The sequence below is a fragment of the Macrosteles quadrilineatus genome, unplaced genomic scaffold (genome assembly GCF_028750875.1).
Source record: "Macrosteles quadrilineatus isolate MER2022 unplaced genomic scaffold, UCM_ALF_1.0 Scaffold_5__1_contigs__length_97177068, whole genome shotgun sequence".
Lineage (NCBI taxonomy): Eukaryota > Metazoa > Arthropoda > Insecta > Hemiptera > Cicadellidae > Macrosteles > Macrosteles quadrilineatus.
In genome coordinates, this window is record NW_026542598.1 from 9,481,617 (window position 1) to 9,503,265 (window position 21,649).

General features: G+C 33.9%; 2 protein-coding genes across 2 annotated transcripts in view; one reads left to right on the forward strand and one right to left on the reverse strand.

Annotated features, from left to right (window-relative positions):
- Positions 1-7,253, forward strand: part of LOC128994745 (uncharacterized) — a 32,814-nt gene extending 25,561 nt beyond the window's left edge. The window contains exons 11-12 of the mRNA XM_054419500.1: positions 689-927; positions 4,190-7,253. Of these exons, the coding sequence (XP_054275475.1) occupies positions 689-927; positions 4,190-4,429 (479 nt within the window). The 3' untranslated portion in view covers positions 4,430-7,253. The remainder of the gene's footprint in view (positions 1-688; positions 928-4,189) is intronic.
- A 1,855-nt stretch (positions 7,254-9,108) lies between these two features.
- The window catches only part of LOC128993992 (uncharacterized), a 35,459-nt gene continuing 22,918 nt past the window's right edge, over positions 9,109-21,649 (reverse strand). Inside the window, exons 16-25 of the mRNA XM_054418162.1 lie at positions 21,377-21,593; positions 20,503-20,701; positions 20,143-20,290; positions 19,799-19,927; positions 19,291-19,457; positions 18,062-18,225; positions 16,973-17,179; positions 16,018-16,235; positions 15,333-15,611; positions 9,109-13,006 (exon numbers count right to left, since the gene is read on the reverse strand). Coding sequence (XP_054274137.1) covers positions 13,001-13,006; positions 15,333-15,611; positions 16,018-16,235; positions 16,973-17,179; positions 18,062-18,225; positions 19,291-19,457; positions 19,799-19,927; positions 20,143-20,290; positions 20,503-20,701; positions 21,377-21,593 — 1,734 coding nt within the window. The 3' untranslated portion in view covers positions 9,109-13,000. The remainder of the gene's footprint in view (positions 13,007-15,332; positions 15,612-16,017; positions 16,236-16,972; positions 17,180-18,061; positions 18,226-19,290; positions 19,458-19,798; positions 19,928-20,142; positions 20,291-20,502; positions 20,702-21,376; positions 21,594-21,649) is intronic.

A 21,649-nucleotide genomic window follows, 5' to 3' on the forward strand; every position in this document is an offset into this window, starting at 1 on the left:
TAAACTTTTCAAAATTTATTTGTAAAAATGTAATAAACCTTACTTGTTGATCTTAAAATGCTCTGTTTTTATTCATCTTAACTTTGACCAGAACCGGAATCTCATCAGATTAATCTAAGTAGAGATCTTCCACCAACTACCAAATACATATCAGTTACTTCCATGATGTATCCTCCTCATAGTGTAGGCCTACGTGTAATGGCATTTTAATAAAGTTTTAATAGTAAAATCTGGCTCAAACCTCCCTTGCTGTGTTGGATATGAAACATTAGATCACCTCCGTTGAGGTACTCCATGACAAACAACAGGCGGGACTGTAAATCACAAGGATTTGTAAGATGAATACCAAATATATGTTCTTACAGTAAACATTATAATGCTGCTACATCGTAGTTATAAGGCTCACCTACTCAATATAAGCTTGTCTGGTTTAGAGCTTGCAGAGTTCTGAGAAAGGTAGCTTTTTGACGTTTCGAAACTACCCAGATGCTGTTCCTAATCATTGGCCTGACTTAAAATAATCCTGGTTTATGAAACAGCTGATCTTAGTCAGTACGTAACAAAGCTACACAGATCATCTCACACCATTCTACGCTCATCCTTCATTCATTTTGGGTTGAAATACACACCTATGTGGCGTCCTCATCTGAACGATTGGTGATTAACTACACAAACAACAATTTTGCAGGTATAGATTTAGGTACGGCATCATCAGTAACACTTTCTTCCTCCTCTTCCCTGTTCCTGGACTCTGGTGCGACAGTGTCGTGCTCGCTGGATGACATTGCGACACCATTGCGAGGAGTGACACTGAGGTGTGACGCAGCCTGTCACAAGCGATCCTCCTCCATCTACACTGACAGTTCTGAGGACATCTCCTCACTAGGTGGCAGTGACCTGCCTAGCTGGGACGAGCGGGCTAACCAGGTAAGCTTGGGAAGAAAAATTAAGCAGCAAATCTGTCACAAATTTCTTGTACAAGTCGCTATTCAGCTGTACATTTGAAACTGTTGGTGAAACTATTTAGTTGTCTGCATTTGAGACTGGAAGTAACAAAAAAAATTCAAACAATAGACAACTAAGACTGAATTATTTATAGATTGTATAGGGGTGTGCGAAGCAGCAAAAAATTTTCGATTCGAAGCAACGATTCGATTCAAAAGATTTTCGATTCGATTCGATGCAATTCGATTCGAAGCAATACGGTATTTTTCTATTCATAATTGTCAATTGAGTGGATTAACAATAAATTAAAATTTACCACATTTGTGTAAGACAAATTTTTGTTGATGTGGTATTAGGCCTATTCATACTTAACATATGAATTTTAGGTGAACAAATATTTATTTTAAATCATATATTAGAATAACCTGTATTGCTGGAAATACCAGTGAGCTGCTTTACTTGCCTATTTCATAATTTTTACTTGGAATTGGCTCAACTGCAAGATAGAAGAAAATCATTTTTTTTATCAAGACATTCATTCTCATTTTAATAACTGTTTAACTAACTAAATAGGTAGCTAAATTACAACAAATTTGAATGGAACTTAATATAAAAAAGACCATTAACAAATCAATTAACATATCACAAGTTTAGGGCCTGTGGACCGGCTTCAGGACTGCAAGCAAGAAGAAAATAAAAATAACATGTTTCCACCATGCATTATTTATCATTCATTCCCTGCCTCCTAACCTCCTTAGTATAATAACCTCACACTTACATTATTTGTTACATCATCATAAATAAAGAATTATCTATTATTGGCATCAGTAGGCCTACAGCTTTACATAGGCATTATTTTTTATAGGGCCTAAAATAGTAATAGGCTAGAAGCAACATGACAAGTGGAGAACTCATTGAAGAAAAGATATTGTGTAAACTAATTTCCTATAAAACTCAAAAACAGTAAATAACATACAAACATTGTTTATGGTATAATTAGTAAGGACTAAAAAATGCATATCGTGTCATACAGTAGTATAGACCTACTGCAAGAGATTAAAATCCTAAAACAACTGATTTTGATAGCTAATGAATGAAAAGAATTAAAAATCCATAAAATAAAGCCAAACAATATCACAATTAATTAGGTACATGAAAAGTAACTCTTAAATAATATATATAGAAGATTAAAATAATATTAAATCAAGAGATAAGAAAGTTAAATGCTAACTTCTAGTGCCCTTAGCAACACAGGTCAATGTTTTTAAACTACCCTCAATGTTTTTGGAACAGCAGGGTCTTTTTCTCTGAAGGGCGGGTATGTGGTTTGTATTCATTGGTAGTAGTATGTCAACAAAAACAATGAATCACTCTCACCAGCCAGGCCCGGGCAACGATGTGTGCATTCAAGGTCATAGACCCTCCCCCTCCCCTCTTACACCACCCGGTTGCTCCAATTGCTGACAAATGCAAGTGATGAAACAAGGAAGTAAAGACAAAAAAATATATTTCTTTATTCAAAAACACAAAACTATAACAGATCATTTTCAAAGAAATTAATTCATTGTAATTTGTGAGTTGTAAATATTGTATTGGATTTTAGAAAAATATATTTTTTAAACCCCATCTAACCAAGATACAGATCTGTTTACTATATCAGATATTTCTTTTGTTTATATTATGTAAAATACTAAAACATATTTTTAATTAGGTATGGAATAAATGATTAAACTAGTATGTCTGTATAAATAGTATTTTTTTTACTTTGTTTTCTTTGCACTGTTAGTGTTGCGTCACGGCTTTTGTCTTGTCACTCTTGTCAGTAGACGACTAGACTGGCTCTGGCTAGTGGCAGTGCGGCAATTGCTCTGTTGTGTCTTTATTCTTAAAGGTCGTGAGCCAAACTTAAACTTTAATTCTCATTTGAACATTTTAATTCCTCTGTAATAATAGATATAATAGGCCTAATATAAGAGTGTTTCTTTGGAAATAAATTAATAAATTATTATTTTTTTTCAAACAAATCATTGACCTGACCTGAAAAATTCGGGGACCCACAGACCCCTAACAAAAATACCAAATTTATCAGACTAAAACATCAATCTTGCTAGTTAAGTATTAAGTAACAATTTTTCAGACTTATTTTTAGAATGATTTTGGAGTAGCCTATCTTGTTTTGGTAAGGTTTAAACAGTAGTAAAACATGTCTCACACTGCTTACATCAAGACAAAAAACAAAACCTCTCATCATTTGTAATGTCAAAAAAAATAAAATTATAAAACAATTAAAGCTATATTTAATGCAAAGAATGTATTAAATAAGAACGCCTTCGTAAAGGAAACGCAACCACAACGCGCTCCTGTATTGCGGGTATTGCATTGACTTTCTGCAGGCGTTTTTCGTATATGGATACTGACTCCCTCATGAATCGAATCGTTTTTTGACCACCACTGAATCGAATCGCGATTCGATGCATCGAATCGAATCGAATCGAAATTTCGATGCATTTTCGATGCATCGCACACCCCTAAGATTGTAGGATATTACTCTTTGATAGTTTTCATTGCATTGATTTAAAAAATGTGTACTTGAGTAAAACTTTAAAGTCCTCAGAGAAATAAGTGTTCATATTGATTGCATATTTTTTCTTATAAAGTATTGACAAGTGGTAAATGAGTAAGTACTAAAAAAATATTCCTTAAACATAATGATTGTACTATTATAAAACAGTTAGAGAACAAAGTAGGGTTAAAATATTACATAAATTGCTAGAACTGAATTTAATAGGAGGCGTGGAAAACCTATTGAGAGCCCTCTGATCATTATTGAGGTTGGGATCATGATATTGAGGTTTTTAGAATTCATCAGGAGACTTAGGGACCAGGGCCTATGACAGTAATAGGGTATATGGTTGGGGGGGGAGACAGTAATGGGTTTCTCATTGAGACTCAACAACGCTAATAGATGTTGATACGGATATGAAATAGAAGATTCCTTATATAAGTGTTTAGAAGGTTATCCAGATGGATGCGTCATTTGGATATGCCAAGAAGTTATGAGCCAAATCTCTCTGTTAGTTTATGCACCGTGTTCCCTCTTCCTCTGCATTTTCCTCCTTCCCCCTGCTCCTTCAATGAAACTTCTGTTACTGCAAACGGCTTGGGATCATTGAAAAGTTGTGCACTCCTACAAGCAGGAGATAAGTAATAACTAAACACTTCAATTAATGTGATTTGTCCCCAGCCACCTCAACACATCAGCAAGATTGTCGAGTATTTTGAGAAGAAGCAAGGCTCCGGAGCGTCCACCAGCTCTAAGTGGGAGTCTGGTGATCTTCCGTCACCGAGCCTCACACACCACTATCAGTTGCGCGAGTACTACCACGCGCGACGGCAACACTCAGCACGACGCGGCGTTAACCACCGCCTCATGATATGCGAGGGCGCCGTGCGCTCCAAACTGCAGCTCTTCGATAAGAAATGAAAGCTTTAAATCTGTTTCACCACTAGTCGTTAATATTACATTTTTTATCCAATTAGGTTCTTCCTCATTGTAAAGTGTCACATCAGCTGATATTTTATTTTTAGTTTTGTGTGTTTTATAAACATGTCCATCATTAATAGTTGTACTTTTTTTTTTTTGATAAAATTAATCAAAATTTAGAAGATGTATTTACATAACATAATAAATGGGAACAGGCGATGAAATAAATTATCATAAAAGTCTCAAAAATCACTTTGAAAGACTCAAGGTTTACCTGTCTCTGACGCTCCTGGTAGAATAACTAACTGTGGAGAAGTATTGGCACAAGTTTTTGTATTACGTGAGGATATTAGTGCAAATGAAGATAGAGATACTTGAACAAGAAGATTACTGAACAGAGATAGAAGAGGTGCACCTTGAAATAAGATAATTAATTGTTACTGCCTTTCTCCTTTCTTTACATCAACCATTATAACAGATGGAAACAAGTCTTCTTTGCCAGATGAAAACAATAATTGTTACTTCCAAATATAAGCTAATATGACAATTTGATGGGTTTCATATGAATACAACTTTCAAATTATTGCAATTCTTATTCTTAAAGATAACAAATAAGGTAGACAAATCTGCAAATTCAAAACACTCAACAACTTACAACAAAATATCAGCTATGACAACAAGTATTCTGATGATTTTTGTTCTATTTCAAAATGCACTATAATTTCATGGGTCAGTATTTAGTTGGATCACACAATTAATTTGCTCTAGCACAACTCTTTATTTAACTATGCTCGTAAACCTTTACTAGTCACTTTGGAAGGTAATGCCATAAGCTGTGATTTCTTTTTGTTTGTCTGTGCTATAAATCTGTACAATTTTGTGTAAGGGTGACTCGTCAATTAATTATCTTTGGCGTTCCAAGTTCTCATGTAAAAATTAATTTGCCATTTTAATTGTTAACCATAGGTAAATAGGCTACTTATTTCGTTAAAAGGATTTGACCTAAGTATTCTAAAAAAATGTAAATGTCACTTTCATTCAATAACTACAAATACCATGATATTGTTTCAATCAAATTTAAAAGTCACAGTAAACTGTTTGAAGTTAAGCATAGTAATCTAAATTACAAAATGTTGCCTCCATATATTTTTATTTTCTTCCTAATGGTAAATTTTAGTTATAGGACACTGGTATTGAGCTTGGGTCCACATTGTTTTAGTTAGTATTTGTTAATTATAAATTTACCTATTTTTATATAATTTTATTGCAAGACAAATTATATTGAGCATTTTACTTTCTACTTTTGCACATTATTTATTTTGTTACTATGTTATATGTTAACTATTCTCTGTATATATTGATTTGTTGATTGTAAAGTATTATGACTTAGTATCCAAGGTTTAAGCAAGTTTTAAAACACATAGTCTCCTGTCAATTTTTTCTAGGTTTTTTAAAAGATAAAAAAGAAAAGTTATTTAAAGATTTTTTAAAGAAAAGTGTCCGTGAAATTGTTTGTTACCTGTTATTTATATAGAATGTATTTTATGCACTGAAATCCATCCCATGCATGTATCTCTTCCAATCGTATTGCTCAGGAATCGTTGTTAATATCAGCCTAAACTTACATAGAAGCAATCTTTAAGCTCAATTCACTTGGAAAGTATTTTTACTGTGGAAAGTAGAAAGAGTACCTGCCGTCCTAAACTTTTGTTTGTTTTTAAGTATTTCACTTTTGTTCAGTATGTCCCCAATCCGTCTTCCTGCAACGCAAACATATGAAATATATTTTGTAAGATATTATTTTAGTGTATATATAATAATGTGTTGTTTCCAATGCTGGCTAGTATTTTTGTGTTTGAACCAAAAACTGTATCTAACATTGAGTTTGTGGTTTTACCAAATGGTATCGATTCTAACATAATTAGTTTAATTAGTATTATACAACTTAATGTTATTATTTTACTGTTCTATTATTTGGAGCTTTAGGCAATTTTAAGTAGAGCCTCGCTAAATCAGAATGCCGAAATGGTTTTGCTCGCTGAGTGTGAAGAATTGTTTGAGAACAATTAATTATTTTTCTATCCTTATAATAATGCAATTTTTACCAAAAATTAATATTTGTTTGGTGCTGTAACTAACTAAAGACCTAATACGAAATAATAAATTGTGACATAGCTTTTAGTTTGTTTAGCAGAAGTTCATTTTTAGGTTGGCAAATTGTTTGATTTATCTTGATTACAAACATCCATACTTTAGATTGTTTTTATTGACAGACATTACACCATTGATTATTATTTTTTTATAAAAAGAATCATCGTACCCCTTGATTTATTACAAAGGATGTATTATGGTTTCCACAATTCTTGTATGTAAAAATAAACATTCTACTTACTCATATAACATGGTCCCTACTGTTTCAAATAATTTGTCAAGAAGAATTTTTAATTCATACCTTTTTATCTGGATGTTAAACTATGCATTTTCTGATTTTGTGATGGCCTACTGGGTAGCTTATATGTTAAGGGTGGTTTGATAATGTTATTTTGTTTATATAGTTCCTGATTTATTCAAAGATTATACCAAATATAAAGTAACGGTTGTAAGAGGTATTGAGCACAATTCAATATACAGACTGCCTCGTGTAAATGGTGTACAGAGTTTAATAGTATTGTAATATTTTTCTAGACTTTGTATTATATTTTAATCTAGTCAGTCAGTAAATTTTGTTGTACAGTTGGTACTATCAAAAGATGCATTGCTAATCGCATTTAATGTGGAATTGAAATGGTTTTCTCATTATTAAATGAATAATTTATAAAATTAATCTGAATTGTAGTTTTATTTGTTTACCTTAATAATAGTAAGGAATATCAAGAATGACATCTGATAAAAAAGGAGACTTCAATACCATGGCGTATGGATCTTAAACAGAGCTCCAAGAACTGAACACAATTATAGGCCTTGTTTGTATTGTTTAAGTGGGTTCCACCAGCTGGCTTTTTACCAGGTAAACGTGGGTAAAAAAAACCTCCTGGTATTATTTAAGTGTTTATCGAGTTGAAATAAACTGTACAATTTTCACAAAGATCCAAACTATGCACTGGATGAACTGAAACTTTGTAATTGTTTCTTTGAGTATTTTACAAAATCACTTTGAAAATCCATAAATTAGTATTTTTAACTTCTAAATAATAGGTAAAAATTATTTTTGCTCCACACACTGCAAGCTCTGATATGTTAAGAGCACACAATCATTTGAAGCAAATTAGTTTTCCTACAGTCACCCGACAAAGTTGGCTTCCTTTGCACTGATTATGGTACAGAAAGCTGCTAATTGCTGCTTTTACTTACTTTGTCGCATACCAGTATTCCAACCAAACAACACAAAACTGTGTGGTTTAGTTATGCACTTAATCCGTGTAGACTTGGAAATAAATTGGCAACACTTCAAGATACTGCTACTATGATCAGCTGATTGATACTAGATTTAACCTGTCATTTCGTGTTTATATTCTATTTTGGTCATCGCTTGGTTTGAACATAACCTAAGGTGTAGTATTTGAAAGAATAATTTTAAGTGGGCCTAACATGTTTGAGAATAATGAACTCAGTGATTGTGAATATATGTGTACACCAGAAGAAATATGTAGCAGAAACTGCAAAACATGTTTCATTAAATCTGTTTCCTGAATAATCAAGACAGAAGTATGAACGAGCATACAAACTGTTTTCTTCATGGTGCACGCAAGAAAGTTACAAAATTATTTACATTGATTATTACTGTTTATACGTGTACTCTTGAAAATAAGTAACACCCAAAGATACTACGACTATAATCAGCTGGAACGCTTGGGTTTAACCTAACGTTTTGTATAGCGTTTGAAACACTAATTATTTAATGCTTTATATTGACTGTAGGAAAAATATAATGTGTAACACAAGCGCAAATGGCCTTTGCTGCACTTGAGAAACATTCCCCACTCGCCGTGTGCGGCCACTTTGCTCACTAGTTACAAAAATAACTATTTAGAATGTACTGTAGAGGCATGTTCAGGAACATTAGCATGTTAAGCCGCCATCTTTAATTGACAAGGTAGAACCCTCTTTAAGTTTCAGTCTGGCTCTTTGCTTTAAAATAAAAATAGCATACAGGTTTCCCTCTAATAAATCCTCTTACTTCCAGTGCTAGATGTTCCTGAGCTAGTGTTTCTTATACTAACACCCCACCCCAGTTGCAAGGACGTTAGCCTGCAAGTTAGTTATAGAGATAGAAAAAATCTTGTGTTACAAGTACAAACGGTCTTTGCCGGTTTCGAAATGTATGGCTGCACAAAGCTAAAGTGACGTACTTTACGCTCTTAATATACAAATAGCAATTTCAAAGGACACTAGAGCCTCCACGGGAACATGCCAAGTTAAAGCGAATCAGGGCAAATCTTTTCTACCTGACGAATGACCTGGACTTGCACAGTTCAAGCTGTGTCCCTGAAGCGAAGCTGCTACAATTTGTTTGGGGTTAGGGACAATGTAAGTCTACAAAGAAAGTGAAACTCACAGAGCAAGCCAAGAATGTATGCTTGGCCCCACAAGTAGCATATTACAATGCTCTCTTCTTTCCTTAAGTTTCAGCAAACAGGTTAAAGACTGTCAGGACAGGGAGTAAAATAAAACCATTATACTTTGTCTGAATCCTATTTTAATTTGCACCAAGATAATATAACACTGTGACCGGTGTCATCACAGAATTCACATCTAAATTCTGCTCGTGTATCATAAATATTCACATTTAATATCTTAACATGTAACATATTAAAACTTACAAGTCCTTAAGAGAAAATAAATACAAAATTTTACATCTAAAACCAAGATGGATTCAATTTTTAATAAATTTGTACAATAATGACGTAAAAATCTTATGCTATAAACAACGTAAAATAACAAATTCATAGAACTCAATTTCATACACATTCACTCCAAATTGGTGAACAATTTCACTATACTAGGGGACTGATGTAAACATCTATGGCATCATTATAATGTGAAGATTAGGCGATAAAAAGTTGAACAATTTAATGTACTAATCCCAGAACAGCAATTATGACTGATAAGGTTAAAGAGCAAATGCCTTGTCAGATGTTCCAAAGGTAAAATTTTGGATGAGCAACATAAACATGATAATAACATTGGATGAATAAACACCCTGTAGGCTTAAGCCTTATTTTCTTAACCTGAGGTGTTTGAAAAATTACATTCACCCTGGTTGTTGCTTCGGAACTGATGGTGTAATTTTAAATCCATATTGGTCAATATTACATTTCCTACAAATTTACATTTAAAAATAAAAACATAAAAAATATAAATGAAATGACAAGTTTTTAACCTACAAATGTTTTTAAAATTAACTTTAAGATTATAACATTTTTCTGGTTTTAAAATTGGCTTTATTTGTGTGTACATACAAGTTAAAAAGTTTAAAGCAAATAACAGAAATATTTCTTTGACTTTTTCCAATGAATAGATAAGTATCGTATTCATATACTCAAATAACTGGCTGGGTAGCTGAGTGGTTATAGTGCTCGCCTACTAATCAAAAGGTCGCCGGTTCGATCCTGAGAAAAGTCAGTAGCTTTTTGATGGTTCGAAACTGGACCCAGCTGTTCCTGATCATTGGGCTTTAAATAAATGATCCTGGCTAATGAAACAGCTGATCTTAGTCAGTAACAAAGCTACACAGATCATCACACTTCATTCTACACTCATCCTTCACTCATATTTGGGTTAAAATACGCACCTAAGTGTCGTCCCCATCTTAATGATTGATAATGATTGATTGATTGATTGATTGATTGATATTATAGTAAAAATTATTTAATCGTAATATAAAATGGTTCATCAATAGTAAATTGAAGAAATGTAGCCAAATGCTGATTGGCTACAATTATATGTTTAACCATATTAACACCAAATTGTCAATTAAAAATAATTTCAGCAGCACAATTAATGTGTATACAATACAAATTTATAATTTAAATGATCTATTTAGTTACAAGACATACATCTTGCAGCCACGAGGTTTAAATAAACACTAATTAAATCTCTAAAACATTTTAGCTAAAGTAATTGAAAATGTTTATAATAAAAAAATAATTCACACATGAAGTTGTTTAATTCTAAAATGAAAATTTTACAGGTACAATAATAAGAACCACTGGTTGATTCATTTTTACGAATATTAACTAATTTTCCTAGTTTGGGAACACAGCAACATTTCTTTACTTGGAGATTCACATAACCAATCTGAAGTGAATATGAAACTTAATACTACAATACTAAAATCAAAATGCACATTTTCGTTTAACGTGTCACAACGACACCACATAAGTACGCTAATCTAAAATTGTCACTAAAAAGTAGAGATAACAAGAGGGAATATAGTACGAAAGGTTAACTCTATTTACAGCCTCGTAGAAAATAAAAATATCTGTACAATACTGAGGAACAAAAATCAATAAATATAAACTCTTTCACAAAGAAACAGAACCGGATATATAATATACAAAATATAATCACTTTCGTGCGATGAAATCACCAAATAAGAAAGGGTAGGACTCATAATGAACGAAACTAAAGCTACCCTATGCTAATAATATAGTACAAAATTCAATAAAAATAAACTATCTCTACATCGATTGCGAAATATACATAAAGCAAAGAAGCCTGTCGTTTAAAACTTCTACCTTAGAACTTCAGTCACAGAATGCTGCACACAGAGTGAAGGAAAGGTAATGTTCAGGTAATTAGGTTTGAGTAGAAACAGCAAAACAAAATGATCTTCCTTAAATTGAATACAAACATCACAAATCTAAGAAAGTGGTTTCTTTGTAGTAGTTAGGCTTTTAATTTGAGAGAAATAAACATGTGTTCTTGATCAATAAATAAAACTACCAACCAAAAGTGATGCTAAGTGAAAACACAAGTTTAATGAAAGAACATTTTTTATGAAGAGACCTGAAAACATAAAAAAAAAGATTTTCCCATTACAAAATTGTTCAAGTTTTTTTAGTGATTGAGAAGAAAACTCAATAATAACGATAATGTGGGTGATGATCTCCAAAACTTGACTTGAGTAACTAACACAAAGTGTAACAGTTGGAAATCAGGTGGAGTAACTAAAGTCCATAAGTTAAAGAATTAAAAAAAAATTTAGTCATTCAAGCGTTGTTATTCTCTAAATGGCTACAGCAGAAACAGGTAAGTTAAAAAAAACTTTAAATTTTCATGTTATTCTTATGGAGAATAAGTAATCTGTTGTAGTTTGCTTGATTATTGTTATAGTTAAATACAATTTAGCAACATTTTCATTTCATACCAAGCAGCTAACATCTTTACTAAAAGTACACACTTTATTACCTTAACTGTAGCAGCAAATCCAAGTACTCATTAAACTAACTGTTATTTAAATTAAGAATAAATCTGACAACTTTAAGGAAACTTTTGAGTGAAAATCCAATCAAGCAAGTGGAAATTTGCTAAGTCTGCAGGTTTGCTACAGTGTTTTTTTTTTTTTTTTTTAATATTGATTAGTGTTACAATACCATTGTTAATTCTGTTTAGCTAGTAAGAACACAATTGAAAAAACTTATCAGACCTAAAACCTAAAACTTGTATTTTTATTTTAACTTTCAAATATGTAAGTACAGTAGAATCTCGAATATCTGCCTTATACTGTCAGCAGCAAGGTCGGATACACATTATCATCAAATTGATAAAACGACTTTTTGAAAACTATTTGAGGCTTTTAAGTTTGTCTTTTACTAAAACTATTGGAGTTTTATTATTTGAAAACTAACACTAAACCAAATTTGAAAAGTTAAAACCCCACTACTTTAACAGTCAAATGTAAGATAAAGTGATACTCTTCCACAAAGCCACAAGTCTTGTTTTAACCAACATAATTATTTGTGGATCCAGATTCAAGAACAATATTGATGAGTATTTACATTTACTTTGAAAGTTGCCTCTGTAAGTTTCAAATGACAATAAAGAGCAGAGGCAACTGCCAAGGTAAATATTGAATAACGAAGATACAAGAAATAGCAGAGAGATATAACTTGTGGTAGCATTGAACCAACAGTTAATAGCAGTTCCCTAAAGCCTGGAATGTCGGTTAACCGCGGTCGGATAGTAGAGACTCTACTGTCATTATATATAGTAAAACTAATCTAACATAGTACAACTGAAATAAAATCAAATTACTATAAAATTAAGCACGACAAAAAATCAAGGAGGTAAAGTAACATTTCTATTAATGTTAATTCAAAAGCAAAACCTTGTTCTTTTTTCATGAACTTCATATAAAAGTTAAGCTACCTTTACAAACTGTTAAAATAAGTATTATTTTTAAAATCTACATATACTTCGTTATGACTGGGGTTGTGTAGCATAGCAATTACCTTAAACCTTTTCTGTATGAACAGCGGAGAACGGATGTATCCAGAAACATTTACAGTGACTACAAGTAACCAAAATAAGCCACACAAATAATCCATTTAGCGCAGTCTGTTCACCTCATCAAAACTGAAAAAAAACAAACATGAAATTATAGTACAAAACAAAGATAATCATGCATAAATAAAGTAAAAAACTCAACCACTTTCATAAATGAGAGAAACTTGAAAAAAAGAGAAAAATCAAGAAACTTGAAAACCAGGCTAGAAAATAATTCTATAAAATTAAACAATGAATTGTTTTATCTGAAGGGCTGCAAATAATTGTTTGTACCAAGTATCTTAAATCTACAACTACTAATTTCATTGTATTGTACATTAGATTTTTATTGTTTGTGTCCAATTTGTAAAGTACTGTTACTGTTATCTTGGTCATTTTTCAATAATAAAAAAACTACTTTCTCTATGATATTTACTTGCTGTAAAGTTGTTTTTTTAAATCAATTATTTAAATATTTATAAAAAATAATGAAGTTCTATTCATAACTTCAATAGAATATTATTATTAAAGATATTATTTTTATAAACTGTAACTGTGTAAAATAAAATCCAACACTCAACGATTTTGATGTTATACATATAACTGCAGTTATCTTAAAAACCCAATAAGAGAATTTCACAGTCGTAAAGTTGGATGAGTTGAAGATGCTGATGACACGTTAGTAAAAGTCAACTAAAAAAATAATAATGAACCAAAATTTTGATGCAAAAATTATCAAACAAACAAAAGTTTAATATTTTAGTCTGAATAAAGTGTCTTGTGAAGGAAAGGAACCATCTGATCTATTAACTATATACATTCCATTATCCGTTTACCAGATTCAGATAACCTCACTTAATCAACTCTATCAAACCATTAATAGTGAAATAAATAAATTGACAGGGATATAATACTTACATTGATATTACAGACTATCTTATACAAAATATGTACAAAATTCACATGTATAACTTGCCAGTGTATACAGCTTATAGTTGCAATTACATTCACAACTACTAAGATACTAAAACATGTTCCCGAAGAGAACAGACCTAATACATATTCTAATGTTCAACATCAATTGCATAACAATTAATGCATGACTGGTTCCTGGTGTTTACTGAGTGGGAGACTGGTTTTGAGATGTCGGTGCTACATTGGACTGAGGGGTGGCAGTAGGTAGAGGAAAACCGGGCATTAAAAATGGACTGTAAGCGTAGGGATTGAACTGAGCTGGATTCAGGGGGTTTTGAGGGTTGAAACCCGTTGTGCCTGATTGTTGAGGCTCTGGCCTGTGAAAAGCTGAATACATCCTCGTAAAGTCTGCGTCAAAAGCAGATTGTGCGGACGGCTGGACCATGTTTTGCGCCGTAAAGGGATTGTTCGGCCTAGGAGCAGTGACCCCCGGAAAGCCTGTGCCTGACACAGCGGCAGAGAACGGATTTGAAGACATGAAATTGGCTGCATCAAATGACGGAAACTGAGGTATTCCTGCAGGTAAATCCTTGCCAGAAGCGTCTTTCCTCGGCTGGAAAAAATTTGCCGCAGGAAACCCTAATGGTGGTCGAGGAAAACCCGGGAAAAAATTACTAGTGGCTCCTTGGAACTGCTGCTGAAAGTCAGGCTTCAAACTAAAATCCACAGCAGAAGTGTATGTGTTAGCTTGAGGAGTGGGAGGAACTACAGTGGTCGTAGTCTGAACTGGATTTGATTTTGGTGTCTGACTAATAGGTTGGATGCTAACAGATGCAACAGGTTGATTATCTGATGAAGAGTTAGTTTGAGAAGAAGGATTTTCAGGCTTTGTATTTAAAGTCACAGAAGATAACGAGGGCTTTTCTGTGATCTTTATAATTGACATGGATGGTTCTTTGTTCTCTTCAGATTTTCTGTCAGCCTCTGAAACCGGCGTCACAGTAAACGATGAGTGTGGTTTGACAAGATTAACAGAAGTTGAAGCCGGAAGTTTGACAGGTTGGATGGAAATTGAAGACGTAGAAGACAACACTGGAGGTGTTGAAGCCAACGATTTGCTACTAACTGGACTGATAGATAAAGAGCCACTTTTAAACGGCAAGGGATTAACTGAGACCTTAGGACTGGTATCTTTCTTCTTCTCTTTCTTATCAGTCATTCGTACAGTTTTATCACTCTTCAAGCCAATATGCTTATAATTTTGCAATGAAACAACCGGTTGTAAACTTGGTTCCATTTTAGCTCTCTCTTCAATGGATATTTTCTGCGAAGAATCTTTACTCAAAGATTGAGGGAGAATGGGTAATTTTGGTTCAGACTTTTCTTTATCTGTATTAGAATCCTTGTTGCCCTGACTTTCAGTCTTTTTGACGTTCTTTTCCTTTTTATTACTAGAATGGGGTGGTACTTTGATCGGTTTTATTTCAATCGGGCACTTTACCTCGTCGGTTACTGATGTTGGCGCAGGCGATGGTTGTGATTCCGAACTGCTTCCTGAGTGTTCACTTCCTCCACTTGCCTCACCCTGCTTGGACGACCCCTCCACAGAGGAGTCTTCTGTCGGCTTGGCAGGTGGAGGTTGTGTCGATTCCGTCTTCTTTGGACTCGGAGGTGGGATGGGTGTGACCGTCACTTGTTTCTGGTCCCGCAGGATATCAACTTGTGACGTGCTGGTGGAAGGTGTCTGGTTTCCACCAATCTTTTTCTTGGTGACTGTTACCTAAATGAGACAAAAACAGTGAAGATTAATTTACAATCATAACCTACTGTACAGTTAAAATATTGTGCGTTCTATTTAATTGGTGAGTAAAAGCTTGTTCTCAAATAAGTGTTCAGTTTGTTCATGCTAGTTTGAAAAAAAATTATTTTGTTATTAGCAACAAAACTCAAGTCGTTTCATAGGCCTAGAGTCCGTGAACAATAATAGTTTTTAAGACCTACACTTAGATTACTGAAGACGAAGGGCAAAATCAATGGCGAAATATATCAAGGAATAAGAACACCTGCAAGAACGAAGACTTCTAAAAAAAACTAAAATGAACATTGGACAGTTTCTTAGACAGTTGAATAGACGGGTGATCTTTTATTAGATGCACCTCAAAGGGTTTTAAATATCTGTAACCCACCGTGACGGGGGGATGAGCAGATCCCTCGCCAAAGTAAGGCTTGGCGGTGGCGATGGGCTGCTTTTGAATCCCTCTGTTGTTGCCCAGCATGCGCATGAGAGGCTTGTTGGGGCCCCGGGGACCAGCAGCTCCGCCGCGAGGGATGATGGAGATGTTTGAGTTGTTTCTCAGTGGCAGCAGACTGGCTGGGGCTCGCTGCCTGGTCGGCTGAACAACCACTGGCACAACAAAAATGATTAATTATAAATATATCAGGCCCCAATTAATTACTATTTTCTTAGATTATTTTAATCAATATGGGTTTACCTGCATATAGTAATCATTATTTGCTACTAGTTTTGATTCGTAGTTTGAGTTACAACTGATGGTTCAACCGGAGAACCATGATTGTGTAGGTAGTGCTCACCGTCAAAGTCTCTGGTTCCATTCCGAGCAAGATCGTTACTGGACTCAATACTATTTTCCATTGGGCTATCATGTCTGTGAGAATATTAATAATTTTTAGAAAGTAATTTTTTACATACTGAATTACAAGTGGAAGTGAAACACCATGCCTTTAAAATCTAATCAAAGAAACCTTTTATCATTCTGCCCTATAAAAATAGACATATATCGTTTTGGAAAAAAAATAATGATTTTAAACAATTGTTTGGAACAGGATTCTAGTTTTAAATATAGTTTTTTTTTACAAAATGTTGGTTTGGATTCGTTTTGAAGGCATACACGGGTTCCAAATGAATACTTCTTTATCATCATTTCAGATCCCGTAGGTGTTTGATTTGAGTTGAAGTAATTATTGTTTTTCCAATTCGAAGAAACTAATTTAGTACCAGATGGTGGTTTTATTTTACTCACAATATCCTTTTGAAACCAGATTTCAGTTAACAAATTTGAAATTACTAATTAAGTTCATGATCATGTTTGATATGACTTCCATCAGAGCTTGAACACTTACTTTTCCTGACACCGTCAGGAGTTTCCTTGGTAGCGACGCCTTTCTTCTCTCCCTTGCCGCCGACCTTGAACGCTGTACGGATGGCGATGATCTTGCCGTTCTCCAACTGCATGTAGATACCCTTGGGTGACTTGAGCACCATCACCTTCTGTCCGGCCTTCAGCACGATGGACGACCGGTCAGGTGAGTTGGTGGGTATAACTACGTCTGTTCCAACAGGTAAATCATCCTTAAGTAGTAGAAAGAAATTTGTCTAGCTTGGTCTAGAGATCTACAATTTGTGCTTTCTGATTTTGTTGTATTTAGCAAAGAAACTGACATTGAATATGAACTTGAAGTAATTCAAATAAACATTTTTTATTTCATTATTTATTATGTTACAGAAATATGTCCCATGTTATTATGTCCCATGAAAATAAAATGCAAGGCCATTTAGAGGTTTAACAGGTTCAAAATTTCCAGAATAAAACTTGTTGCTCTGAATAAACAAAACTAATTTATCCATACAAAACTACTAGTAAATTAAATACCCCCGCCGCAGCAAACCTGTAGACTAAGTGAATTTCCATTTACCTCATTGGATTTTCACTAAAATATTACCAGAACATTGTCAGATTTATAACATTAATGAGTACTTAGGTTTGCTGCCTCAGGCTGAAGTTTGATAGAAATAACAACTAAGATTTTTCAAGTGTTACTAGTGAAACGTTTGCATTCTCAATTTTCATATAACAAGAACTTTATAGGAAAAGTTTTCTATTCTTATTCACTTACAAACGTTCTTACAAATGTAAGACACACAAATAAGACTCACATAAATTCCAAGTGTTCTGAAAATTTACCGAAAACTTCATGACATTAGTAAGATGAACTAACTAAACTCAATCATTTTAAAAATATTTTCCTGATGTAACAAGAGTTATTTTTATTATTTATTTTCAAGTTAGCCTAATTAAAGATAACATGAAGCTAGGAAGTTTTCTAATATAATTTCATATTTTAATCAATTTGTTTTGATAACAAGAACACTTGTTGACATTACACATATATGCCCCATTAGATGTAAATTTAACAAGTGTTTGCCCATACCTAGAGGTAGTGTCATTTCCTGGGCACTCATGCCCTGTTTCTGCCACACCTCTGCAGGTATCCACTGTCTGGGTCGGCCGCTGGTCGCATCTCTAATCAGCTGATTGTTGAGCTCTGCCTGCATCGGACGTACACTCGCCATCGGCTTCATCAGTGGGTTGCCTCTGAGGTGGGAAAATGTAAAATTAGTAATGTTATGACTTACAGATGCATCTATTGTTGTTCTGGTAGTTTACATGCGAACATAAACCTTGTTATGTTTGAATATGCTGTATTGTAGCACTAAATTTAAGACTGTGATCAACATCTTGGGAACTAATTTATGTTTTAGAATATTTAAGGACTGACAATCAATTTTTAAGAAATCAAGACGAAGCACCTGTACATGTGATTTTGTATGTTATGTGCAAATAAATCATCATTATCATTACATTTTATTGTGTACTTTTTAAGTGTTCTATTGACCTCCTGGGACTCTTTATTCAGGTGAGTTAGTTATGTATCCTTCCTTTCTCCTCAATAATTATTACAAAGCCAAGTTGCTTTTTTCCTTTTAAAAACAGTTCTGGTTGTTTGTAAAACCTGTGAGCTTCTTCTATCCAACAAAACATGGATGAACTTTCTTGGTTTACGATCTGAATACCCATGATGGTTTTTAATTGGACGTGGTTAGTATTTATTATCTCTTATTATTTTTATAACCTCTAGAAGAGGATACTTATTTTAAATTATTCAAAGCAGATTTCCCAACCTACATTTCTCAGCTAAGCATAGGAGTAGAATATCTTAAATTCTACTTCTTTCTTGAAAAAGCCCCTTGTTGGGGCGAAATACCAAGTGTATTATGTTGTAAACTTTCTTTGTGCTTTCAACTACCTGGAACTACTGGTTAGTAATTGCAGTCCTAATTGTAGATATAATATTTGTAAAATGACTTCAAGTTGTTTATTTGAAACAAAATGAAAGAAATTTAGATTTGATTTGACTCTTAATTCTTAAGTAAGTTAGTTGTTTATTCTTTCCTTCTTCATTAATGTATTCCTAAGCCAAGTGGTTATCCTCTAGAAACCTTACAGCACTAACTGTAATTAGTTCCTTCTTAATGTTCATATTTCAGGATAGGAATATAGAGGTGTTAATTTCCTAAATATTTTAAACAGTCAAAAAAATTGTCTTGTTAACTTTACAATTTGAAACTAGCACAATGAGTGTTTTTCCATGACACTCACCTCCCAACGCCCGAGGTGTTGCCAGGGTAGTAGCCGTATGTAGGTCTTGTGTTGTTGTTTGCTGCCTGTTTCTCAAGCTCGTAACTTCGTTTGGCCAGTCGTTTCTCCGCCTGAGACAGTTTCTTGTCTTTGCGGTCGACAAGCAGTGATTCATGTTGGAATGGCTCCTGCAAGCACAAGTAACTTATATAAAGACAAAGTCATTTTGTTGGAAAATGGGTGAAGTAATTTATTTAACAGGCTAGGGTAGTTTGAAATTTGAATGAGATGAAACATTCTACTTCATTCAATGTATCTCCATGCTCATTAGCACTACACTATCTGTCACATGAGAATGATATGAAAAATGTACTTTTAAAACAACTTGAAACTATTTAACCATTATCTAAGTATACCTTGCTTCACAGGTCTAACCAAAATACATCTGAGAATTTAATTTTTATTAATATGTTTTCAAAATCTACAAACATTGTTATATTAGCGCAAGTATCAAAATTAGGATACTCACTTTGGACAAGAATTTGCTGTATCTTTCAAGCATTTTCTGCATGACAACATCAATATACTTGTCCTTCATATCGGAGAAATCCTTGGCATCAGAATCTTGTTCATTGTCCCAACAGAGGTTAGTCACTTCCTGCAAACATGAGAAAATCTTTTAGACTAATGTCAATCAATTGATACTTTCACTAAAGCACTTATGTTCAAAACAAACAAATATGTTCGTAACAATTCTTTCCATGTCATTTGGTGTTATACTTGTATTTTTTCATTTCGGAGAGACACTTCATATGGCCTATTCTAGAAATCCAGTAAGACGTGCGACAAAGAAAGCAATGTAACAAGCATCACCTTGATAGAAAGATGGGCGTCAGGATTACATTCGTCCACCACTCTGTCAGCCATGCCTTGCTTGTTGATTTGCCGATCGTATATTTTTTTCTCCAAGCAGTTGTCTGTCACAAGGCGGTAAACAAAACACGGTTTTCTCTGACCATACCTAAAAAGAAACAAAAATTGATTATGAAACTGCAGCAGCACTAGCTCAACTAAAGTTTTTGTGTTTTAAAGTAGAAAACTTTTAAATCATCAATGAGTCATATGAATTTATGTACTATTCCATATTTTCCTGGTTTCCCAGTCACTGTGAGCAAAGAGCAACATCTCTTTATACAACAGAAAGATTTGAATGTCGATATCGTGGAGACTCACCTGTATACCCTACAGACAGCCTGAGTGTCGTGACAGGGGTTCCAGCTGGCATCAAGCACCACCACTCTGTTGGCTCCCACCAGGTTGATTCCCAGAGAACCAGCTCTTGTGGATACCAGGAACAGGTGGATGTTGGGATTTGAGTTGAACTCATTGATAAGCTTTTCTCTTTCCATTGCACCGGTGCTGCCGTCCAAACCTGTAAATCACCAGAAACACTGAGTCGGTTTTAGGAACAGATTTTTTACCCTTTACTACACAAAAAACTGGCCAAAGTGTCTTAAGGAAATTTTCCGAGTATTTTACAAAACTGCAACTGTAAACTTTCAGATCTTGATAGACACTATAACCACATACGCTCGGATTTATGCTCTGCATGCCCCTTTTTGTAAAATTTTACACAGGTAAAAAATGAAGAAATTCATATTGTGAACTCTTGAATTAATTGAGATGTACTTAATTGGGTTAAGGCTGAATTTGAAAATAAATTAAATGTAATATCTTTAAGGCTGGGTATTATCAGTTGTTATAATTATTTACTAATGGTGTCAAGTAACAAGAGATAACTAAAACCACATGCTCCTGACATCTGCTGTTCGCTCCAGGCTCCTGTCGTCTGTTGATTGCTCCTAATTCTGTTGAATGTGGTTATCTGGCTTTAATATTTTTCAGACCTTTAGACCAATCCCGGATTAATTTACGTCCCTTGTATACCAGGTTAGTTATGCTATGTTAGGTCACTTTCTATTGCTCATTTTGATTTTAGGGCTTTTACTGTAACTCCGACAAGTCTAGAAACCTAACAAAAATATGTACTTAATGAATTCTTGTCAACACAAAATGTTCACATCTATATGATGATGCAATAACTTACGGTAATAGTTCCAGTTTCTAGCCCATCTCTCCTGTCTTCCTGGCAGTTCAGTTCTTTGCAAGAAGTCTTCTATCAGATTCAAGGTGAACAGAGACTGAGAGAACACAAGAACTCTGTCTCCCAGACTCATCGACTCCTCTAGGATGCAGAAGAACAGTGCAAACTTTGCCGAAGCTTCTATATTCCCAGGTATGTAGTCCTTCAACAACTCCGTTGCCTGTTGGGTAAAAGAATTATTTTAAAATTTATGTTGCTAACCCAGACAATTTAATT